Below are 23,534 nucleotides of genomic sequence, written 5' to 3'. Positions count from 1 at the left end.
AAACTGAATTTGGCAGCAGGATGGAGCCCCTCCCCATTTGAATCTCTTTGTACGGGAGTGGTTGAACGTCGAAGTCCCTGGCCGTTGGACTGGTCGTAATGGTCGAGACGACAGAGCTCTTTTTCGCTGGCCTCCACGTTCACCTAACATAACGCCATGCGATTTTCGTTTTCTTTTGGGGCTTTATAAAAGATCTTGTCTACGTTCCGCCGCTGCCTAATGATTTGCCAGAGTTGAGACACAGAACTGAAGAGTCTATTGCTTTCGTTACTCCGGACGTGTTAACCAAAGCGTGGGAAGAACTGGACTTTAGGTAGTTTGTGTGCCGTATAGCTAAAGGTTCACATCTTGAACATTTGTAAAAAAAAAAAACTGGGTTAGTTTACATTCATATTGATGTACGATTTGTTCTACATAGTCTAAATTAAACTGTTATAATGTACCATTGAAACTGGTACATTCTTTTATGGACACTTTGTACTTCTCTGGTGGGGCTATTATACAAAGTTGCAAAACAAGACATAAAATAAGTCAGAGATTGGCATTGTAATATATATAGAATCCATGGCCTCAAACTATTAACTTTAATAGTCTAATAAAACTTTTGATGAGAAATAAAACGTTTAAAACAATAATTTCAATTATTATGTATCGCCGTTGCTTGACTTCTAAGCGCGTTGACGGCGATTATTTCACCGACGTTACGGTCGACCTTGCAGTCGCCATCTTCAGGGTAACAGTTACCTGGTGACCCAGAAGCCAAGCAACTTCAGGCAATGGCCGCGAAAGCCTGCGATCATTATAAACTTATCCTTTAATTTTTTTTTAAAATAAGTGCAATTCGTGGTCATGAGTGGCTACCACCCCCCCCCCCCTTTTTTTCCCCTTTTTTTTTTGAGACGCGTGTGTGATGCAGTTACAATTCTGACCTTTTCTGCCAAATTTAAAACACTAATTTGTAGGGATTATACTGTATTTAGGTTACTAGAAACATTATGTTCAGGCATAATTCAAGCGACTCTATTTTCCTTTTCCCTGGCCAAAGTGGAGTGGTGTGTTCCTAATAATGTCAAATTTTAAGATGGTATGTCTTAGTTAGGGGACTCACAAAATGGGATGGTATATCGGGTCCGAATCTTCCCGTTTGTCCTCAAAACTGAATCAGTCTCCCAATAGTAAGGACTGGTTAGTTAAGGAAGCCACTGAGGACCCAGTCTGTTTAAATTGTGAGCTCAAAATTACCATCATTGGGGTATATTTCTATTGCGTTCTTTCTTTTCCCGTTTCTCGAATTGATTGACACATACCGGGTCCATACCTGGCATTCATACACGTTTTATTATACCTACAGTTCAAAATAGCAATGGTGCATGTTCAAAATAATTTTTAATAATTATGAAACTTGTTACATTATTACGGTTACATCGTACACTGTAAAAAACCGTACTTTTACGAGGAAAATCCTTAGATACTTGTAAAATTGCAAGGCAGAGCTTTTAAAATTTGAAAACGAAACAAATCTCTGCCTTGCAATTTTTAAGTGATACCGTTGGCAACTGAGTTTCCAAGGACTATCCTTGTAAAAGTACCAAAAAATGCACAGTGTAACATGCAGCAACATTAAGGAAATGTGTCTGAAACATCTTGGGTACTGGAAATAACCAGTACATTGTAATGTTGCTACAATGTTGCCTAATGTCTTGATGTAGGCTTTTGGACATACGCCATTGCTTAGCTAATATCGGCTAAGCAATGGCGTATGTCCAAAAGCCTACATCAAGTCATGCACTCCCATTGCACAAATCTTTCAAAGATAATATGTTGCCTAATGTGTTCGAAAATACTTACTGGACCATTGAAATATTTCTGCAACATTGCAGTTGCAAGGTCGCCGCAAGGTGTGCGTGTGACATTGCCGCTACGTCAGAGCCGCGAGGTGGCCTTTAGGTGACCGCGATGTGGCCGCTATGTAGTCGCTAGGTGGCCGCTATGTAGTCGCTAGTTGGCCGCCAGGTGGCCGCGAGGTGGCCGCTAGGTGGCCGCCAGGTGGCCGCTAGGTGCTCGCTAGGTGGCCGCTAGGTGGCCGCGAGGTGGCCGCCAGGTGGCCGCGAGGTGGCCGCGAGGCGCGCGGAGGGGCGGTCGAGCAGCAGGGCGCTGTGTTGCAGAGCAGTGCCTGCTGCGGGGAGAGCTGTACGACCACGGGGTGTCGGTGAGCCTGCAGTGCGTGGAGTGCGAGTGTCGCGACGGGTCCATGCGCTGCAGCCGCATCAAGCCGGAGACCATGTGCCCGCCGCTGCCCTGCCCCGTGTCGCACCAGTTCAGCGTGCCGGGCAACTGCTGCAAGTTCTGCCGAGGTAACCTCTTAACACCGCCCACCTTCTCGACAACACGTCGAGCATACGTTCCGCGCGATTAGCTGGCCAAGTTGTGCAGTGTGGATAACACGTACCAAATCGAAGTAGCTTGGCTTCTGGGGTGTAGCCGTGTCCTCGGCAAATAATTCACCGACGTTTCGGTCGGCATTGCAGTCGCCATCATCAGTGAGCAGAGTTACCCACTGCCTATACCTGCCCAGTAGGGTAACTGCTCCCTGATGATGGCGACTGCAATGTCGACCGAAACGTCGGTGAATTATTTGCCAAGGACACGGCTCCAACCCAGAAGCCTATCTATACTTCAGACAATGGCCGTGAAAGCTTGCGAACATTATTAATGAATCAAATCGACTACAATCATGAAAGTTCTGAGTATTTTAAAATACCGCGTAAATTTAAATTTCTTTTTTCGGATAGAAATTAAACTATTTTACTTTTTTAGCCAGTAAAATTGACTTCGAACCTATCCACACACTGCACGATAACGTTAAAAATGCAAAACTTTGTCTGCTAATCGTGCGAAACGTGACCTGGTACGGGACATAGGCCCTTAAGCTGGAGTCACAATGCCACGAAAGACGTGACACAACAGATCCGATTAGACGTCGTACATCGTTCCAGCTCTAACTCTCGTGTGGCTGACGGCAAATTTTTCCATGCCAAATGCAACCACGAAATGTTGTATAGAATGCGCTAAAAACAGCTCAAGCCCTTTAGAAAGGTTTTTTTTCTGTTTACAACTGAAGTGCATTAAACATAACATTTAGTCGTCTCTGTATTGAAGTAATATTCAGTTTAGTTAAGTTTAAAGCAAGTAATATATATACATATATATATAAGTAAGAGACAGACACACTAATTCTGCTGTTAGCTATGCGAAAAATCAAAAATTAAATCTTGACTAAATGTAGAATAATAACTTTGGTCAGAAACACGATGGTACCTATATCCTTTTAAATAAACAGTTGAAGGCACATTTCAAATATGAAAAAGTACCCACGTGTACAAAAATAAATAAATTTCGTTTTTGAGCATAAAGGGTTACCAAGTAGGTAAATATTTTTGAAGTTGAGTTTTGTAAAGTTGTCTTACATCCATGTCATCTTATTTGGATTCAAGTTTGTCTTTTATTTCGTTTTGTAGCTTTTCTTGTAATCTGGGTAATTTAATTTTTTATATATGTATTATTTAACATTTAGGAATTATAATTGATTATTTAACCCCTCAATTCTTAATTTCTATTTTTTTTACTATTATATTTAATGTAAGAATCATAAGTATCAAATAACTGACTCGAAACGTCTTGAAAACGTAGACAAAGTGGTTTTATTCTAAGAAAACTAATGTCTAGTTGACAACTGTAATTAAATTTTCCTTATGGTAATAATCATAAGAAATTTTTATTTTTTCTAAAATATAAAAATAATTCAAATAGTTTGTTAGTGGCCATGATTTATACATCCAATATAAATTTATAGCGCAAAATTTAATGCAAATATTAAATTTTATTCATCTGTATTTCCGGGCAGGCGTTATAAATTTCTGGCTCATACTAAACGTTAACTATTAGAGACTTTAATTTATTTACGACATATACGTGGGCCGACAGACTATAATATTATTGTAAAGCATTTAAATGCCCAAATAGGCACAGGAATGTTGAAAACACTCACCATATTTGTCCACAGGTAATTGACTGTTTTTAATGGTTTTTTAAGTGGTAGGATCGCTGAAGATGAATTTTGGTAGTCAAAAATGTATAAGCAATACAAAATAGATTTGACTATTCAACTGCATAATCATTTGCTTCTTCCCCATTAATAATGCTTTGTTGCTGTGTGAAAACTTGGGGAAAAATTTAATTAAACTGTGTTGGTTAACACTATGTATATAATTCATATGTTTTTGCTAACAATACAGGCATGGCTTTTATTAACTTTTAACCATGTAAATATCTTCCTGAATGTTGCATACCTCCTAACCATATATTTAGAGATTGTGAATTATCACATAAATGTTTTGTGCCAAGATGGTTTGTAAAAATTTTATGATTGGAAGGAATATACGTATATATTTTTTTAAATTGCGTAAATGTATTTTTAGGCGAACGAAAAATGTTATTTATAGCAGTTTTTGTTTCCTCATCGGCTGAATTAAGTGATGGGCCAGGTTCTTTCAAAGAAAAGAGCCAATAGGGAAATAATCTTTTCAGACACGGGCAAAATGACTTAAGCTTAATAAACAGTCAACATTTCCCGTGATAATTCTAAATCTCTACGTATGCATTGTACAGTAACACGTCAACAAACATGGGCAGATAACAGTAGTGATACCAAATGCTTTCCTCTGTGATCTATTATGTTCCTTTCCTGCATAAGGCCCGTTACGCAACTACACGGAAACGTAAAAAAAAAAAAAAAAAAAAAAAACGGAAACGGTTCACTGACCCGCAAGATATTTACGTTTCATCATCCGTCTGCCGCTTCCACGATGCACGAAAACGAAAAAAGCGGAAAACGGTGAGATTGAATTTCAACATTTAAAAAAAATGAAATTTTATTTTAAAAAAATGAGAAATGATAGCATAACAGTGTTACAATTTACATACATAATAAAAATGAACCAGAGAGAAATTATAGAACACTAGATATCCTTGCGAATGAAACAATTTTTAACGAATTTGTAACGTAAAAAAAAACATGGCTACCACCGCGATACTCAGCGTCTATTGGGCACACGGAGTAACGTAAACGGAAGACCTGGGCATAGCCGAGCTAATACGTATGCGTGTCATTGTACGAGATGTGATCAAAAATACGGCGATTGAATTTTTATAACAGCAACTGCTGAACACTACGTTTATTTTCAGTAATAATCCTGATAGCCTGGTCCGCTGAGATAGTTGGTGTCAAGTTTGAACAAGTTGTGACTTGTCAGTCGGCTTCCAGAGCCGGAGGAGTGAGGTCGTGTTTACCGTGTCTGTCGCGCGTCATGGATAGAAAGACCAGGAAATTTCGCTGATTCGTCTGGCCTCAGGGTAGAATTCAAAGTCATAGGTGTTCTCAACCCGTGGTTTATTTTCCATTGGTCTATTTCTTAGCGAGAACATTTTTTATATTATACTTGTTAATTGGCAGTTCCTGATTCGCTTACTTCTCTCCTAGCTGGGCATCGTTGGCTCACGGTCGTAGAGGGGCGTGTCCACATAACTGCGGTCCAATCATGAACACTGAGAGAGTGTGAAGCTTTGCATTCTAAACTTGCGACAAAATGAAAGCGCGAAATTTCCTTATATCTAGGGGCAGGCAATTTTCGCGAAAAAATCTGAACGCATAAGACTGAAAAAAAGTGTACCCGCACCAGCGGTTTCTTACTTGTGATCGGCGGCCGTCTGCGAGAGAAGTTTTGACCGAACCACTCAGGACGCGTTTGCTTCCGCACTGAATTACTGTGATTGGTTATGAAACGATCGACATATATCGGGGGAAAAACTCACCCAATCACAAAACACAGATGATGCTACAGTGTTTTAACTTTCAACTGGTCTCAGAATCTTTTCGCGAAATATGCATGTCCCTACTTATATCTAATCATTGATTTCGTACATTAAGCTTTGTTTGCAAAACGGAGACCAGAAAAATGGGTCAATGGCTTCCTCCACCATCACGACAACGCGCCACGACACACCTCGCTTCTGATCCGAGAGTTTTTGGCCGAACGAAAGGTTTCTGTATTGCTTCCAATTGTGGAATCAACATTGGAATGGGTGACTTGATGTAAGTTTTTGGACATACGCTATTGCTAAGAACTTTTTTCTGTTGAAGAAAAAATAAAAAATATAAATAAATAAATAAAAATACCCAAAAAAGACAAAAAAAAACACAAAAGTAAGCAAAAAAATTGTTGTTGTCAACAAGGATATAAACACCACAAAATATATAAGGTGTTTATATCTTTGTTGACAACAGCAACTTTTTGCTTAATTTTGTGTTTTTTTGTCTTTTTTGGGTATTTTTATTTATTTATTTATATTTTTTCATTTTAATTTATTAGTTTTTCTTCAACAGAAAAAATTTATTAGCAATGGCGTATGTCCAAAAATTTACATCAAGTCATGCACTCCCATTGCACAAATCTTTCAAAGATAATATTGGAATGGGTACGTATCGCTAGCCAAGGAGGGTATTTCGAAGGAGATTAGTTCAAATTTGATGTAAGCTTATTGCTTCGCTTGTAATAAAATTGTTCACCGTATTTTTTGATCACACCTCGTATCTGTTCCGTTGGGATCCGTCTCCGTTTACGTGATCCCGCCTCTGCTTCCGTGTCGCTGCGTAACGGGTCTGAACGAGGCTAACAGTGACCGCCACACTAACAGAGGGCTTGCATGCGTGTTGTGTTGTTCTCTCCACGCTGCTCTTGGGACTGGATCGGACAGGTGTTGACTACTGCATTAAGGGCCACATGTGTCACGAGAATGCCACCTGCCTCAACTTACAGACCACTTACGCCTGCCAGTGCAATGCTGGCTTCTTTGGCGACGGATACATGTGCCACGGTACGTAAAATGGACCTTAGAAACTGCTGAAAGTCTTCCCACCTTCACTCAGTGTCAGAATCTGTGACACATATGCTTATCTAAAAAAAAATATAAGTATGTATCCAGTTGTTAATTTATTTTATGGATTATTTTCAGGTAATAGATGCCACTTATTTCAAAATTTCTCCACCATATTTTTATAGGAGGTTGCTTATCTTGCGGTTTATAGCCAAATCGAAGGCGAATGATTCGCTGACGTTTCGGTCGACATTGCAGTCGCCATCTTCGGGGAATTAGTCTTCTGCTGAGGAAAAATTCTCTTCGCATTCGAAGTGGCTACGAACCCACCAGCCAAGAAAACATCATACAATGGCAGCGAAAGTCTCCTTTCACACTATCCGTTTTTTTTTTACCTCCGAAAACCGGATGATAATATTACTGGACGTAGAAATTCCACACTTCACCACATCGGTCCTGTATTTCATCGGTTGTTGCAGTCACGGACAGAAGACAGAAATTATGCGCTGTGCAGTTTGGTCCAAACACGTCAAAAAAAAGCGAAATAGACCGTTTTGGTTACATCCTCTTTTAGTTGGAAGGGATGAAATAGGAGCGTTTCTTCCATTTCAAGAACTGAGACAAGATGAGGATAATTTTTTTTCAATCCTTGTGAACAGGCATTTCTTGAGCCAAACAGATCAATTTGTCGACATCAGTGTCAAGTTCACTCATGTCGAACACAACTCTTGGGAGAACACTTCACTCGTGTTGTAGGTCGCCGTACGAACTGCTGGGTAAACTGCCAGGTAAACTGCCGGAAAGTGTGAACGCACCAATACTGCGCAGTGCACTACCACACAGTTGTCCGGCTATTTCGCCGTGCGGCGAGTCATCACGTATCCGGGTATTCGTTCAGCAGAAATCATTGTGTTTTGCTAAGATGAATTTTTTTTCAAATCATAAATTTAAACATTTTGACGCGATAACGTCTTATAAATCGATGAACGCCGGCTACACGCACGAAAAAGCATGACTCATTGTCACGTTCCGCCTGAGCCGAGCGTGCAAGCGAGAGCGCGGAACAAGCGATAGAGAGGCACGATCGGTTTTGTGACGCATCTATCTCTCTTCCACTCCATCGGCCGATGCGTCCGAGTAGAAGAGAGACAGCGGCAGCACACAACCTACACGTGAACTGTTTTGTCAACTGTTTATAAAGTGAAGTGAAAAGTTAATGTGGTTTCCATTGTTTATTACAACAACTATTGCGGCAAAAAAGGTAATTAATTCTTGCATTTTAAGAATCTGATTAGCGATATAATCTCATATATTTGTTCTTTGATTATTATAAAAAAGTAGCATCGGTCGGCGAGTGCAAGGTTACGTTACAATTTTGACTAAAAATTATTATCTCATATAAACGATCGTATAAAAAGTCAATTGCTTTTATTTAGTATTCAATGAAAAAAATTGTATTTTTCAATTAACTCCTTCTTTGTATTATACAAAATAATGATAATTCAGGTATAATAATTCAATTCAATTCATAAAAGTATGCAATTTTTTATCCCTGTTTTCTTATGACGTTATCACGTAAAATTATCGTCCGTAAACCGACTTTACAGACAACCCCGTTTTTTACATGTTTTTGGATAAAACAGACCATTATTAGACGAAAGTGCGTATTGGTAAATTTGCATAAAACACATAGTTTGGCATAAATGCCCTTCAATGTATATTGCTGCCCTTCGACAACTGGATCGTGCGAAAGGAGCCTGCAATTATTACTGACGTACATATTTGTGGATTACATTTGTTTGAAGTTAAAAAAACTTTGAAAAAAAATTATTTCATTACAAACACTTTTTTACATAGGCAAGTAAATAAAGAATATTTATTTAATTTTGTTCATGTGGTGATGTAGTATGGGGTCGGCATGCAGTGGCTATGGCATTATGTACCACGGACTCTTGTTCTTGTTAGAACACATTATGGTGATCAAATTTTCAATCATCGAAAAGATGTATTTTTTCTTAGATGAAGTTTTGCATGGGTATTAGATACTTCGTGCATGTGGTCTTATCCGTTAACAGAAAGAGATGAAGATGATGTCTAGCCCGCGATACCAAAAGTGTGCATGTGAGTAGATGTTTGTGTGTGTGCAGCGGTAAATATATGTAGTTGGGCGATATTTGTTAAAAAAAATTAAAATTCCGAATATAGGTACTTTTATTCTATGGTTTTTAACTTCCTCTTTTCATAAAACCCGGCGAAAATAAGAAATTAATAATACTTTAGGAGATATCGCCGTTCTTATTTTGCAATACATGACCTGTGCAATCATTCGACCGTCGTAATTTTTTATTTTGCCGTGTGTTCGTGAATGCCTAATTAATAAAAATGGTCGATTAGGTCAGATCAGTTACATTATAAATACTTTCAAACTAAGCGGACATTAAAAATAATATGAATTAATTTTAATGGTTATTTAGTTTAAAAGTATTTATTATGTAACTGACCTCACCTAACAAACCGGGACAAATGATGAACAGTAGGAACTCACGTAATTTTGTTTTACTTATTACTTACGCAACAATATCCAAATAACAAATAAAACGGTAAATAAAAAAATTGATACTCGTAAACAAGAAACAATGTGCACGCCGCATGAATGCACAGGTATTGTGATGAAAATTAAAAAAAATTCTATATCTCCTAAAGTATTTGGAATTTCTTAATCTCCGCCGGGTTTAATGAAAAGAGGAAGTTAAAGCGCATAGAATAAAAGTATTTTCTGATTTAAAAATTTTTTTTAACACATATCACCCAACTACATATTTACCTGTGCAGCTTACGAGTAACAGGCGATTTGCCTAACGGCGGTTTGCCTAAATATGAATTCGTTACGGCGATTTGCCTAAAGTCATTTCGCCTAAAGGCATTTTGCCTAACGGCGATTTGCCTAACGGCGATTTGCCTAACGGCGTTTTCCCTAACGGAGTTCTGCCTGACGGCGATTTGCCTAACAGCGTTATGCCTAACGGCGTTTTGCCTAACTCCGATTTACCTAACGGCGTTTTGCCTAATTGCGATTTGCCTAACGGCGTTTTGCCTAAAATGTTACTATGATGACAAAACCTCGTTTTGCCTAACGGCGAATTTCCTAACGCCATTTTGCTAATGGCGATTTGCCTAACAACGTTTTGCCTAACCTAACCTAACCTAACCTTACCTAACCTAGCCTAGCCTAACCTAACCTAACCTAACCTAACCTAATCTAAGCTAACCTAACCTAACCTGAGCTAACCTAACTTAAGCTAAACTAACCTAACCTAAACTAACCTAAGCTAACCTAAGCTAAGCTAACCTAACCTTACCTAACCTAACGTCGTTTTGCCTATCAGCGGTTTGCCTAACGGCGATTTTCCTAACGGCGTTTTGTCAAACGGCGATTTGCCTATCGGCGATTTGCCTAACGGCGATTTGCCTAACGGCGTTTTGCCTAACGGCGTTTTGCCTAAACGGCGTTTTGCCTAAACGGCGTTTTGCCTAAAATTAGGCAAAACGCCTTTAGGCAAAACGACACATGCCCGCTTAGAACTTTGGATATCGGGGATTCTCCACCGCTCCTGCACATAGGTTCTTTCCTTTCGTTAAAACTAACAGGGGTGTTAGATCCGGGACTGCTAGATTGTTCACCTTTGTGACCGATGGGCTTAAGTCTTACGCTTTAACGCTTACGCTTTTACGCAACAGCCGCGTTTCCTGCGGCACTCTGTCAAACAACCTTTAACATAAACATAAAAGTAAATCAGAATAAAAAAAATCTTTTCCTGCCTGAAATTCAACTTAAATTAAAATTCAGGTTTACTAAAATTTCTTACTCACTAAAAATGTATATAGATTAACATTATCAATTACAACCTCAATTCATTTAACCAACTTAATAAAACTACAATCGTCTAAATAAAACTTAAAAGTTAAAAACCAAACCAAACCAATAATTATAAGTAAACCTTACGAAATAAATTTAAAAATAAAAATTTTAAATGAGTATTACATCAAAAGGTTAAAATTAAAATTAATCTCTTAAAATCTGGAATACAATTACAGGCCAGTGAGCACTGGTCATAATATTTTATCGAACTTATTTTCAATTTTATGAGACCATCAAGATGTAGTTACTTTGAATGACAAGCCTAGTATGCCATTAAATTTTAAAGCATGGCTACACCTTTTTTTTACGTTTCTCGCTAACTTTGAAGAAAACTCGTAGCTATTTAATAGCATTCAGTGTCCACATTATATTAATAATTGATTTAGTCGATGTGTTGGCAGACTTGCGAGCGAGGGAGCCGCGCGTGTGTTGGCAGACGTGGACGAGTGCCTGCAGGAGGGCGGCGAGGAGGGCCACCACTGCCACAGCAACACGCGCTGCGTCAACACGCACGGCAGCTACGTGTGTGAGTGCCTGCCCGGGTACCGGCGCCAGGACAAGTTCAACTGCGTCGAGATGGACGAGTGCGTCGAGGGCAAGCACGACTGCCACCCGCACGCCGACTGCGTCAACGTCCTCGGCAGCTACCACTGCGCCTGCAGGCCGGGCTACTCGGGCGACGGCTACTCCTGCCAGCGTGAGTAGACAAGTCTCAACTCGTGTCTATGTTGCGTGCGGTAGTTGTGGCACCCCGTGCCATAATTGTGGTACCCCGTGCCATATTTGTTGTACCCCATGCCATATTTATGGTATCCCGTGCCATATGTGTGGTACCCCGTGCCATATTTGTGGTACTACGTGCCATATTTGTGGCACACGAGGGGTGGATTTGTGGTATGCACTATGGTGTGTGTTGAAAATTATCGTCCGTTGAGGTACGTTGGAAGGGATATGAATGGAATAATTATGGTTCGAGGGTGAGAGATTTCAAGACATTAAACAGACGCTCTTCTTTCCTGGGAAACATAGGTGTGCAGAGCTTCGGTTGTAACTGAACAATGTACAAGACCCACAAGATTCCTCTAAAGAGTCCGGTTACGAATAGCATTTCAGAGCCATTGGCCTTGTCAATTCCAGTTTAGTTCATGATAGTCTTTATAATAACTAGGAGCCAGTAGGAAGGTTAAGGGAAAAGAGATTGGCGGCTAGTAATATTACCATGCTACTTGCAATAATATTTATTCACACAATTCTGGGTTCCCCCACTCCTCCTTTTTCCCCCTATATCTTCGTTAGCCCAAGATTTATCTATCCTCAGATATACGCCGAATTGTGCGATTTCGGAACTGTGTTTTTTTTTCACATGGGTCCAGGTAAATTTAGGTTGTATCAAACACATGTAAACGGTAAAATCGTTGTTGTACTTCCGAATATAAAAAGAAAGAGGTTGTTTGGATGCCGATTTTTCGGGCGTGTAACTGACGATGTGTGATACTTGGGCTTCCCTATCTCACTCTCTCTCTCTCTCTCTCTTCCAACCTGCCCCTCTTCCAACCCAACTTTTCTTCTCTTCGATCTGTGTCGTAGAACACCACGCTAGTTGACGCGACAGAAAAACGTTGGACTCTAGTTCAAGTAGAGTTGCCAACTTGAAAACTTTACCACTGTAGATATTTTTCAATGCACTTGACCCCAAAAAAACATTGTTTGGCGGCTATCCAGAATTTTAACGATTTCAAACGCTTTGAACAGAAGAGTTATAACAACAGTTTCCTTCGGCAAACATTATTTTACTTGTTTTTTTTAACGAGCCGGGTATCGCTGCCCTCTTGCCGTTTGTGAGATTTTTTTTTTTATTATTTGTCACTGAAGTTCAAAAAAAAGAAAAGGTTTAAGGCTGAAATTGATAGAATAAATAGTGTTGTTACTGCTCTATTTTATTTTAAATAAATATTTCGTTGGAAAAAAATTTGAAAACCTCAAATTATAATGAAATATAAACCCACACTAAACATTTTGTGAGCGAGGAGAGAAGTCAGTTTAACAAAAACTATATAATCGGCGCTGATTGAGGTCATGGCAACATACATTCTACCACGCAACTTTTCTCGCCGAAGAACAATTATTTAGTTTACTAGTCCAGTGAAATCGTCCTCTTAATCGTAAGCAGAAAATTTTAGTGGCAGTAAGTCTTGTTCTGATATGTAGTAGATTTACTAGTTACATCCTGAAAAACAGAAACTCAGATGATGCGGGCGGACGCCTAACAGTTAGGCAGCCTGTTATACATGGCTGTTTGACAAGGTTGCTCTTTGTCTGTGTCGAAAAGCAATGAGTCGAAAAGCAACATCGGAGAGATAGTTTTCTCCATCAACAACAGTCGTATGCAAAATTACCTGATGACATGAATTTTCGCAGCCTACAGTAATGTCCAAAACCCAGCAGGGATGATGTAATGAGAGAAACCTAAGATTTACCGGCTTCGAGCATCTTCGGATTATTTTCTGTTGTAAATGAAAGGGTTAGATAAAAGGCTTCGAGGACAGGCTTAAGGTTGTGCGAGGTGCCAGTCAATGACCCCGACCGCCATATTGAATTATGACTTCACAGCGGCCATCACGGATGACCTTTGACATTTGATCTTGACCTTTGACCTTCAAAGATTGTCATAAATGACTCGAAATTTGCCAAACTTAGCCAAAATGTCCATTTTTAGGTATAAAAAAAAATTCCGCCAAAAAATCAGAAAAATTACATTTTCTCTATTTCGAGAGAAAAAATTCCTGTTTTGAGGATAAAATTCCCGTTTTATTCCCTAAAAATGCCAATGGCTTGAAATGTACCCAAAGCGGCGTAAATTTCCCATCGACAAGCCGCCCTAAGCCGCCAGGATCATGACCTTAACCGTTGACCTTGACTTTACATTTGTCTTTGACCTTGACTTTTGATCTTGGCACTTGACCTTGACCCCGGCGGCCATCTTGGATTCCGCCTAATTGACATCGAGGGCCCCAATTCCTAACGTTTCACTTTATGTTATGGTCGCCATCTTGGATTTTAGAAACGTGCACTTTTCGTTACGGTTGCCATATTGAAAATCCGTAATTTTTAAATTATAAATCGAGAAAAAAATTTCATCTGTAAAAAATATTTAAATACAATTTTAATAATAATAAACCATTAACATCTTAGAGCTCTCAATTGAACCTGGTAACGGCAAAAAAAAAATGGCAGCAGATTGTTTCTCCTCGGAAGCCACCGGTAGACAAACCTCCTACCACTAATGTCAAAGAATATATTGTGGCAGTCATCTTTGATCCGCCAATGGTTTTCGTCTGCCAGAGGGCACTGCTGCCATATAAATTTAATTGTTACCACTAAAGTACAGTAATTATTAATTACCTTGACATTCGCCATCTTGTCGGCCATATTGAAAATCTGTATTTTTTAGTTAGAAATTCGGCAATGGCAGTGTATTCCTTGGCATTAGTGGTGGGAGGTCTGTCTACCAGTAGCATCCGTGGAGGAAGGATTTGACTTCTTTTTTTTTGCCCTCATTAGGTTCGAATCAAGAGCTCTAAGAAGTTAGTGCGTTTTTAATTTAAAAATTTATTAAAATCGTATTGAAATATTTTTTATTATTTTTAATTTTTTTCTTGATTTTCTAGCTTAGAAATTGTGTATTTTCAATATGGCGACCGTAATGGAAAGTGCAACGTTTATAAAATCCAAGATGGCAACCGATACATAAAGTGAAACATTATGGAGTGGGGTCCTCGATTTCAGGTTGATTGAATCCAAGATGGCAGAATCCAAAATGGCAACAGGGGACAAGGTCAAGAGCCAAGATCAAGGTCAAATATTAGTCCAAAGTTAAGGTCAGTGGCCAAGGTCATGACCTCGGTGACGTAAGGCGGCTTGTCGATGGGGAATTCAAGCCACTTTGGGGAAATTTCAAGCCCCGACATTTTTGGGGACTAAAACGGGAATTTTTCCCTCATAATGGGAATTTTCCCTTCGAAATAGATAAATGTTTTGGTGGAATTGTTTTTCCTAAAAACTAAACATTTTTGGAGAATTCTTTACAAATTTTGAGTCATTTTTGGCAATATTTGAAGATCAAGGTCAAAGGTATCCAAGAATGCCGTCGTGACGTCATAATCCAAGATGGCAGTCGGGGTCATTGACCGGAACCTCGCACCTTAGCCATCGGAACCCTTTTTTTGTGCAATTCATTAGAACAAAACTTTTATACTGGTGCATTATGAAAGTTTTAGACAAGTTGTAAACATCAGTGATGGGTCGAGTAGATTGTGATTATGCAATACCATCGATTCATACATTGAAATCGGAATCTGAGAATCATAATTGTAAAATTATATTTCATATTTAAAACCATATTATATTCCAATCAAATATGACCTTGGATATGCTATTTTCTCGAATATAATACTAACTTAAATTTAATATTAAAATACCTTGAATGTGAAGACAGATTTCAAAGCCAAGTCCTTAATTAGAAGTAGGCTTAAACTTAATTACTGATATCCAATGTGTCCTTTTACCGATGCAACCTTAACCAAATGATCCCTCAGTTTAAAGCCTGAACTCGCTTAAAACTAATCGTGAAAGAATGCACGAATTCTTCCGACGCTAACACAACCTGCTGCATCAACAAAAATATACTTTTTTTTGGCAGTCATTTGTTTTAGTTTAGGCCTATAATTTTTTTCGCAGCTCTATTTTCAGGCAATTTACTTTATTTACGCATTCAATTTAATTATTTGACATTATTAAATCAAAATTGAAGGGTGTTTACAGCAGGTGGCGACAGCGACAGACTATCTTCTATTTTTTTTTCTAAAAGATTGCACCAAAAACCCCCTCAAAGACCACGAGGACACGAGCGATTCGTCCTTTCGGAAGGTCAACAAATACGGCTGACATCATTTAAGATGCACTTTTCAAAACTTCAGGTTAGAGAGTTCTTATCAGAGGGATTCGGAAGAAACCTAAGGGAAAAAATCGAATATCTAAAAGTGAGTTTACAAAATCGGAATTGTCATTGGAATCGGAATTTGTATTGGAATTGCTATCGGAATTGGTATCGGAATGCCTATCGAAATTAGTATCGGAATGCCTATCGAAATTAGTATCGGAATGCCTATCGGAATTGGTTTTGAAATAAGTATCGGAATTGGTTTTGAAATAAGTATCGGAATTGGTATCGAAATGGCTATCTGGATTAATATCGGAATGGCTATCGTAATTGGCATCGGTAAGCTATCGGGATGGCTGTCGGAATCGGGATGGCTGTCGGAATCGTAATCGACCCATGACTGAGACGCGGGTGGCAAGGAGGGCCGAGGGAGTGATCGGGGACCGATGTGTGGGCTGCAGCGGTGTGCAACCAGACCTGCCTGAACGGCGGCGAGTGCCGGTCGCCCGGTGTGTGCTCCTGCCGCAAGGGCTACAGCGGCGGCAGCTGCGAGCTGGACCTGGACGAGTGCGCGTCCAACCTGCACCGCTGCAACGAGCACTCGGTATGCGTCAACATGCCGGGCTGGTACTACTGCAAGTGCAAGGCCGGTTTCCGCAGCATCTTCAAGGGCGACACGCTGGGGACCACGTGCGAAGGTACGCCGCCAGACCCTTTGTACATTTACACGGAAACAACTGTATCTCTACGAAATAGTGTTCGCAGAAATGCTGCGTTTCGATTCTTTCCCGGGCGTTTATACTTTGTGTCGTCCCGTTACCTTCGGTAGTCAAAGTTATTTCTAATCCATTCCCTGAATAGCTTCCCAGTATTAACCGCGCACATAAATAAGCATAATATAATTAAATAAAGTCCAATTGTTGGTTAATCGTTTATCTTTCCCATGGTTTGAAAAAAATTTTGCTTGAATTAAATATCAATTAAGAAATAAAACAATGCCCCAAATTTTGTAAAAAAAATAATTATAATAATAATTACTGTAGCCATGTGTTGTACAGTGTTACCATTTTTTCCCCAACAGATAGTTTCCAAAAGTAAAGATTTTTTTCCTGTTCAGAGCGCACGTAAAACTGACATTCTTTCCATTTCATTAAATGTGAGGCATCAGTCCGTGGGACCCGCCTCGAGTCATCCATCGGACTGCCCGGACCTTCCGCAAATGTGGTGGAGTTTCTGGCTGCAAGCTGTTGTCGCAGAACACCCAACTGCACAGCGGCGAAGTCTCCGAGCGCACATGCCAAACCCCCTTTCAAACACCGGACATATATCGTTCCATAGAGTGGGTCTCTTTTCTGAAGTACTGCTTGGCTTTTGGTGTGAGACCACGTTCGAGGAAAAGATGAACTTCTTTTTGCAAAAATGTAGATAATCAGTGCTTGGCGTGCTTCTCCATTTCATCGACAGTGGAGGCACCAGCGCTGGAGGTTCCTTACGGCGGGCACGAGTTTGCGTCTGACGGCGCTCGCGTCACGTGGTTGTTTTGCAGACATTGACGAGTGCGGAGAAGGACTGCACACCTGCTACGGGACGGCGCGGTGCGAGAACACGGACGGAGGATTCCGGTGCTCCTGTCCGGCCGGCGACGCCGCCTGCAAGCTGAGTGAGTCTCCCTCGTCGTCCGTCGACGCACGTGGGCACCGCTGCCTGTCTCGGCTCTCGGCGCCTCCATCTGTGGCGTGCGGCGCGAACCAGAGCTCACAGAGCCAAAGAGAAACTTCATAGCAACAACTAGTGAATTATAAAACAAGACGGCCAGCATTTTAACAACATTCATCTTTCAAAAATCGGGGGTTTAGTCATTTTTTTCAAGTCTTTTTTTCGCTTTTATTGGGGCCGTTTCATTAAGTAGTTAACAATTTCCTTATGCTTATCAAACGATTCGATATGCGACGTATTCGATGTAGTTGAAAACACAATTTGCGCACATCTATCACTCTTGGTTATCGTTTCAAAGAATTATACGTTAAATTTCGTGTCCGAGTTTTCGTATTGTAAAATTGTGTTTGCAGCATGAGAGCACATGAATTTGCTGGTTACAGAGGTTAGTTGTTGCACATCTCTAGCGAGTACTGAAAGACTTGCTCACATTTTTTTTTAGTTTAATATAGATATATTTCCTTCGTTACAATAGAGATCACACATTGACATATTTGCAAAGACCATAACACAATGTACATTGGCAGTATTGTTATTGTAGTATGGCCATTTATTCGAAACATTTCTATGAACATAGTCCAGTTCTTCTGGTTTTCAACTGTGTGTCATAGTGAAACCAAAAAGAATGGACACGAATGTTGAATGCACTAACACACAGTAAAAACAAGCCAAAATCAACAGATGTCAAATGTGTGAACGCATAAACGGCACAGAGGTTTCCGAGGAAAGAACTTACAAATCAATCTCAAATCTAGTCATGAAGAAATCAAAGGAATGCAAAGTAAAATCCAAAAAGAAATGTGTGCACAGAATCCACGCAGGACAGAAGTGAAACTTCTTGCTTATTATATCATTGTGTGCAGGAAACACAGTTCTCTTTTGCTGAGGTCAAGAGATCAAGAAATACACCAGCAAGTATGCGAGCTCTAAATAATGCTGTTGGCCAAGTATGCTAGGATGAAAGTATGCACGTGTGCAGGTGTGGAAGTGTGCATGCATGCAAGTGTGCAAGCATTAAAGTATGCAAGTATGCAACCATGCAAGCATGCAAGTACACAAGTATGCTGCTTCATTTCTACCTGTCCCCTGCCGTTTCCTCCTGTACAGGTTTCCCCACCACATAATTAATTATTCCCCTCGTGCAATCAGAATGTTCGTACCGCTCGTAAATTGTAGACCCTTCAGCAAAGAAGTTTCACTTCAAAAGAAACTAGCCAAACTTGCAACACAGATATTTAAAAAAAAAAACACAGTCATAAGTGCATCCAGTAAAGCTGTGTCGGAAAGCATTAGGGAAGTGGCAGAAGGTCTGACGGACGCGCCTCGTGCTTCGTGCAGGCTGCAGCTTCGAGGGCCGCGAGCTGGAGGACGGGTCGACGGCGCGGCCCGCGGCCGACCCCTGCCGGCTGTGCGAGTGCTCCGCGGGCGTGCTGGCGTGCCGCGACCCCGCCTGCAACTGCAGCGGCGGGCCGCCCGCCCACGAGGCCCACTGCTGCCCGCAGTGCAGCCCGGACAAGGCCTGCCAGCACCAGGAGCTGCTGCACGTGTCGTTCCGCAGCGGCGAGCGCTGGGTGTACCAGTGCCAGACCTGCGAGTGTCTGGTGAGCCCCCCTCCTGACCCTACCGCGCTACTGGGGAGCGGTGACTGCATCTTTCAAAATTCCAAAAAACTAAAGGCCACGTTGTTTCACTATGCTGTACCTTCACATTATGCATGGAGCAAAACTTAAAAACTTTGTTTTTAAGAAATTTGAAGCAATGTAGGGTTTATTCCCCCCATAAATCTGTATAATTATATATATACATATATATACATATATACATATATATATATTCGTTTGTCATAATGTTGGTACCATATGTATCAAACAGCTGGATTTTTCATTATTGGCATACCGTCTGCCATTTGTCGGACGTTGTCCGGTACAGTCTCCGGTGCCATTGTCTTGTTCGACTAGGCCACCCTGGACATGTTAATTGATTGGTGTGTGGACGGTAGAAGTGTAATTGAAAGAAACTCGCCCAGTCATGAAACAATGACGGTGCTGCAGTGTTTTTACCTCTCACCTAGTCTCGAAATCTTTTCGAGAAAACTGCATGCTCGTGCTTATAGTCTATAGTGCTTCTCAAAGCTGGTGTACTTCTCCGAATACAGGGCTGAACAACATTTTTATTGTAAATCATACAGAAAGTATTCTAGAAAAAAAAAGAGCATATGAATTTTGTTCAATATGAATAAATTTCTACAACTATTGCGAATTTCGTCGCTGTAGCAAAATTATTTCATTTTCAAACATTTTTGTGGCTTGTTACCGCCCTCAATTATTCAAATGAAATAATTTTTGACAGTGACAAAATTTTAGGTAGTTTTAGAACTTTGACGCCACTCCCGCTGCCTGATTAAGTTTTGAATAAATATTAAATTGAAAATGATTTCAGGGGGCAAAAAGGGGGGTTCGACCTCGTGGCTGCAGGCAGGAGCGCGTCGTGATTTTAAACCACCTGGGCTGTTCAGGCCACCCAGGACGCCTTTAAATAAAAGAGAAACTGACTGAAAAGACACTGCACTTTATTAAGACTGATACACTTGCTGGTCCAACCCTGGCCGAGTCTGTTGCCAGACCATCTCTACACAGTCGGTTTAACACACCGACGTTGCGCGCGAACAGGTTAGGCGGCAAACGTGTGTAGAAGTTCTATCATGAGGCCGGCACTGACAAACTAAGGCTGCGGCGAAACATCACAGCACTGAAAAGTTGCAACTAAATTTATGTTATGACGGAAATTGAATAGGAAATGTCAAAAGTACACGATCAACCGTTCTTAAACAGGAATGCAACTACATATATTTATATGTCAAAGTTCGTGATGGATTGCAAATAAGTTTGGATGTACGTGAAAATATACTGCGAGATGTGACTGTTACTGATTACTGCCGTGACGCGGCTGGATTGTGAACACGTAACACAAATGAAATATAATAATGTTAAATAAACTATGAACCTAGACAAGCCTAACTTGATAATAAACGCTCAAACATGAAAGTTACTGTAGATCGCCGTGACGCGGCTGGATTGCAAATACAAATGTCCTTACTTATGATGCTCTTACGCCATGTCGCCTAGATGCTGTTTTTGGCGCGATGATGTCTACGCGAAGGGTACAGAGCGACCGTCCCTGGTGAGCGCCGGAAGGCAACTGTCGCTAAAGCACCGCGCGACCTCGCGCCAAGACGCGTGTAGCGCGGGAAAACAGCCCCGACCAGTTTTGGACTTAGCTGTTAAATTTGATTTTACATGATTATTTTACAATTCCACATAATTCTCATATTATTTCAGTATATTTTAATTATTATTTTGGTTTTGAAAAGAGGAATTACTTATTTAATTACACACTAGCGCATTGCCACACCCAGCCGGGCGCTGTAGTCGGCTAGCCGTTCGTCGCGGCGCACATCACGCACGGGCGTGTTCGTTGCACACGCAATTCGAGTAAGTGTTGTTGGGACGTAACGGCCTGTGCGACCTAGAGGGAGCACCGGCAGCTGGCGTCAACTTAATTCAATTCAACAGTTAGGTTACATAGCTACAATTGGACGTAGTTATGCAAAAAGGAACCAACCCACATGAAACCTATTCTGAGTATTTTGAAGTTAAAGTTAATTATAAATTGTAATTCTCGTATTGATAACATAATGTGGGTATAATTTTAATGGTCTAGTATAAATACTGATATAATAATAGCAACGACGTGAAGTGGGGGGGGGGGGGTCGATCGAGCGACTTTACAGTGGATTGTTAGTGGGCGCCACCACGTGGTACGGCACGTGGACCCGGTGAGACTCCTAACTCAGGGCGTGATGTCGCCCATGTGAGACGTGATATTCCCCCTTGAAAACATCTAGCACTAATCCTGCCCGCTCTCAGCGTCGGGCACGCTTTTCCTTACGAAGTGGGCTCTCAGGCATCCCACACGCCGTCACTCTCCACGTGGTCACACAGATTGAAAATAAAAGAATAATACGTTAAATTCATACACCTGATTTATTCCGCTAATTCAGCTCACACACCTACATGGTTGAAGCTATGCAAAACACCCGCGGCACGAATCGGTTTATAGGTGATGAGCCACCACGTGGTCACATATTGAATTACGTAGTACAAAGAAAAAAGACCGAGACTGGCCGTAAATTAATTAATAAAGCAGTCCCCCGACCGAGAGCTGCTCCGAGGACTAAAAGAAAGCGATTGAGATGAAATTAAAGTTAACAGAATTACTTGGCAGATAATACAAGCGGTGAGGTCCCCAGAGTGCTGATGCGTCTGCTCTCGGTCGTTGATGGCGGAAGACTGGGATGAGATCATGGCTCACTCGACTAACATGGCGTCCTCCCGCCGAAACAATTGTCGTTAAAAGATATTAGCGAATTCGTGCCACGGGAAACCAAATTAACATGACAAGAATGCATTGAAAATTATATAACAATTTTTGAATGAAGAGAAAGATTGTATCAATTATAATTATTAAGATTTAAATTTAATTATTGTCTGGCTTCGGGTTTCCTCGGGAATGTCCGGAAACGCTATGATATTTTAATACATTAGTTAAAAAATAAAAGTACATAAAACCCTCCCGGCCGATCTGCCGTCACGTTGCACTTAGGGAATATAAAAACAAACAACACAATTATATATACTTATGTTTTAGGGGTACGGCGCACTGGCTCGACAGCACCCTCTTGCCGGGCGAGCACACACACACGCACACGTACGCACGGGTAGGCGGGGGGTTTGAATGGAGGGTGGGTGGTGTTTGGGCGGTGGCATATCGGACTTACAAGGGGCCGCAGGCCCGGACGATGTCAGACGGTAAGATCAACCTAGTACTATTTTAATTTATTTTCAAATAAAATATAACAAAATTGTGGGTTGGTTCCTTTTTGCATAACTATGTCCAATTAAGCTTGGGATTGTTATAGCACTGGTTTAGGCCACTTGAAAGTTCTCATCGTAAATTGTCAGATTTTGTGCCATTAGAGTGCTCCGCCTTTTAATGACGATATTAGGTAGTGAAGTTTCTGCACATCAGGGAGAAATATTTTATTTTACCAGCGATAAAACTCTTGAATGTGTTCCTGTATGTAGGGAGCTGCCAATAATTTGGTTCGCCAAGGATGTATTTATTTTCTGAACTGGGTTTCAACAACGCTTCTTAGCGGGTTTTAACGTGAAAAAACATGGCTGCAATTTCATCTCTGTGTTTACTGTGGTCAGTGTCTTCATCATCCAATTCTAATTTTAATTGTACATCAAAAAACTGCGACAATGTTAGGAAGTAACTGTAATCTACTTAGAAACTTTTCAATATCTTGAGATTCACTGTAATTGGATGCAAAGGTTTATGTACAAGAGAGCACTGTTTCTTATTCTATTGCACTGATCCTCATGCATGGTTTAAAATCAACGTACACCGTACAGTGGTTGACAAATAAGTGGAGTAATTAATGATGACTGACTAACCTGTCTCTTCAGTGTAGAGAATAAAGAACTGCCGTAGCTGTCGAAATTAGATTTATTCTGCTGACTTCTGCGCTCTATTGCTCGGAATGCCTGTCGCGGATTCAGATGCGCCACATAATTGCGTTCTTGCGGGTCGTGCTACGCCCGTGAAATAATTGCCACGTAATGGAATAAACTTGCATACCATTAAGAATCCATAACATAAAACATTCTGAAAATTCGTTCTATTTGTATAAATTACGTCACTGGACTGTTACCATGTTTTCATAGTGTGTGTAACCGATGAACACTTAATTGTTGTACCGATGTGACTGCGGAGGACTAAATTTTTGTTATATTACCATAATGCAGGACTGATGAATTAAGATACAACATTTTTTACAATAATATTTACTAACATCTCTGCATGCACTGTTACATTAAAAGACTCAAACCCATTGTTCGGCAGCAACCCTTCTCGCTCGCTAACCTTTACAACCGGTTTCACTCCCCTACACTGTTGGCACAG

The 23,534-nt window shown here is 40.6% G+C and overlaps 1 protein-coding gene across 2 annotated transcripts in view; it reads left to right on the top strand.

Moving 5' to 3' along the window:
* LOC134531958 (protein kinase C-binding protein NELL1-like) overlaps nt 1–23,534 on the top strand; it is a 114,131-nt gene that overhangs the window by 73,577 nt on the left and 17,020 nt on the right. Inside the window, exons 8-13 of one of the 2 annotated variants that reach the window (XM_063368055.1) lie at nt 2,166–2,354; nt 6,814–6,933; nt 11,289–11,549; nt 16,253–16,489; nt 17,338–17,451; nt 18,846–19,108. In XM_063368055.1, coding sequence (XP_063224125.1) covers nt 2,166–2,354; nt 6,814–6,933; nt 11,289–11,549; nt 16,253–16,489; nt 17,338–17,451; nt 18,846–19,108 — 1,184 coding nt within the window. The remainder of the gene's footprint in view (nt 1–2,165; nt 2,355–6,813; nt 6,934–11,288; nt 11,550–16,252; nt 16,490–17,337; nt 17,452–18,845; nt 19,109–23,534) is intronic. The other variant, XM_063368056.1, reaches the window with a different exon arrangement.

This window comes from Bacillus rossius, chromosome 5 (genome assembly GCF_032445375.1).
Source record: "Bacillus rossius redtenbacheri isolate Brsri chromosome 5, Brsri_v3, whole genome shotgun sequence".
NCBI lineage: Eukaryota > Metazoa > Arthropoda > Insecta > Phasmatodea > Bacillidae > Bacillus > Bacillus rossius.
The sequence above is the reverse complement of the archived record's forward strand: the minus strand, read 5'-3'. Positions and strand labels throughout refer to the sequence as shown.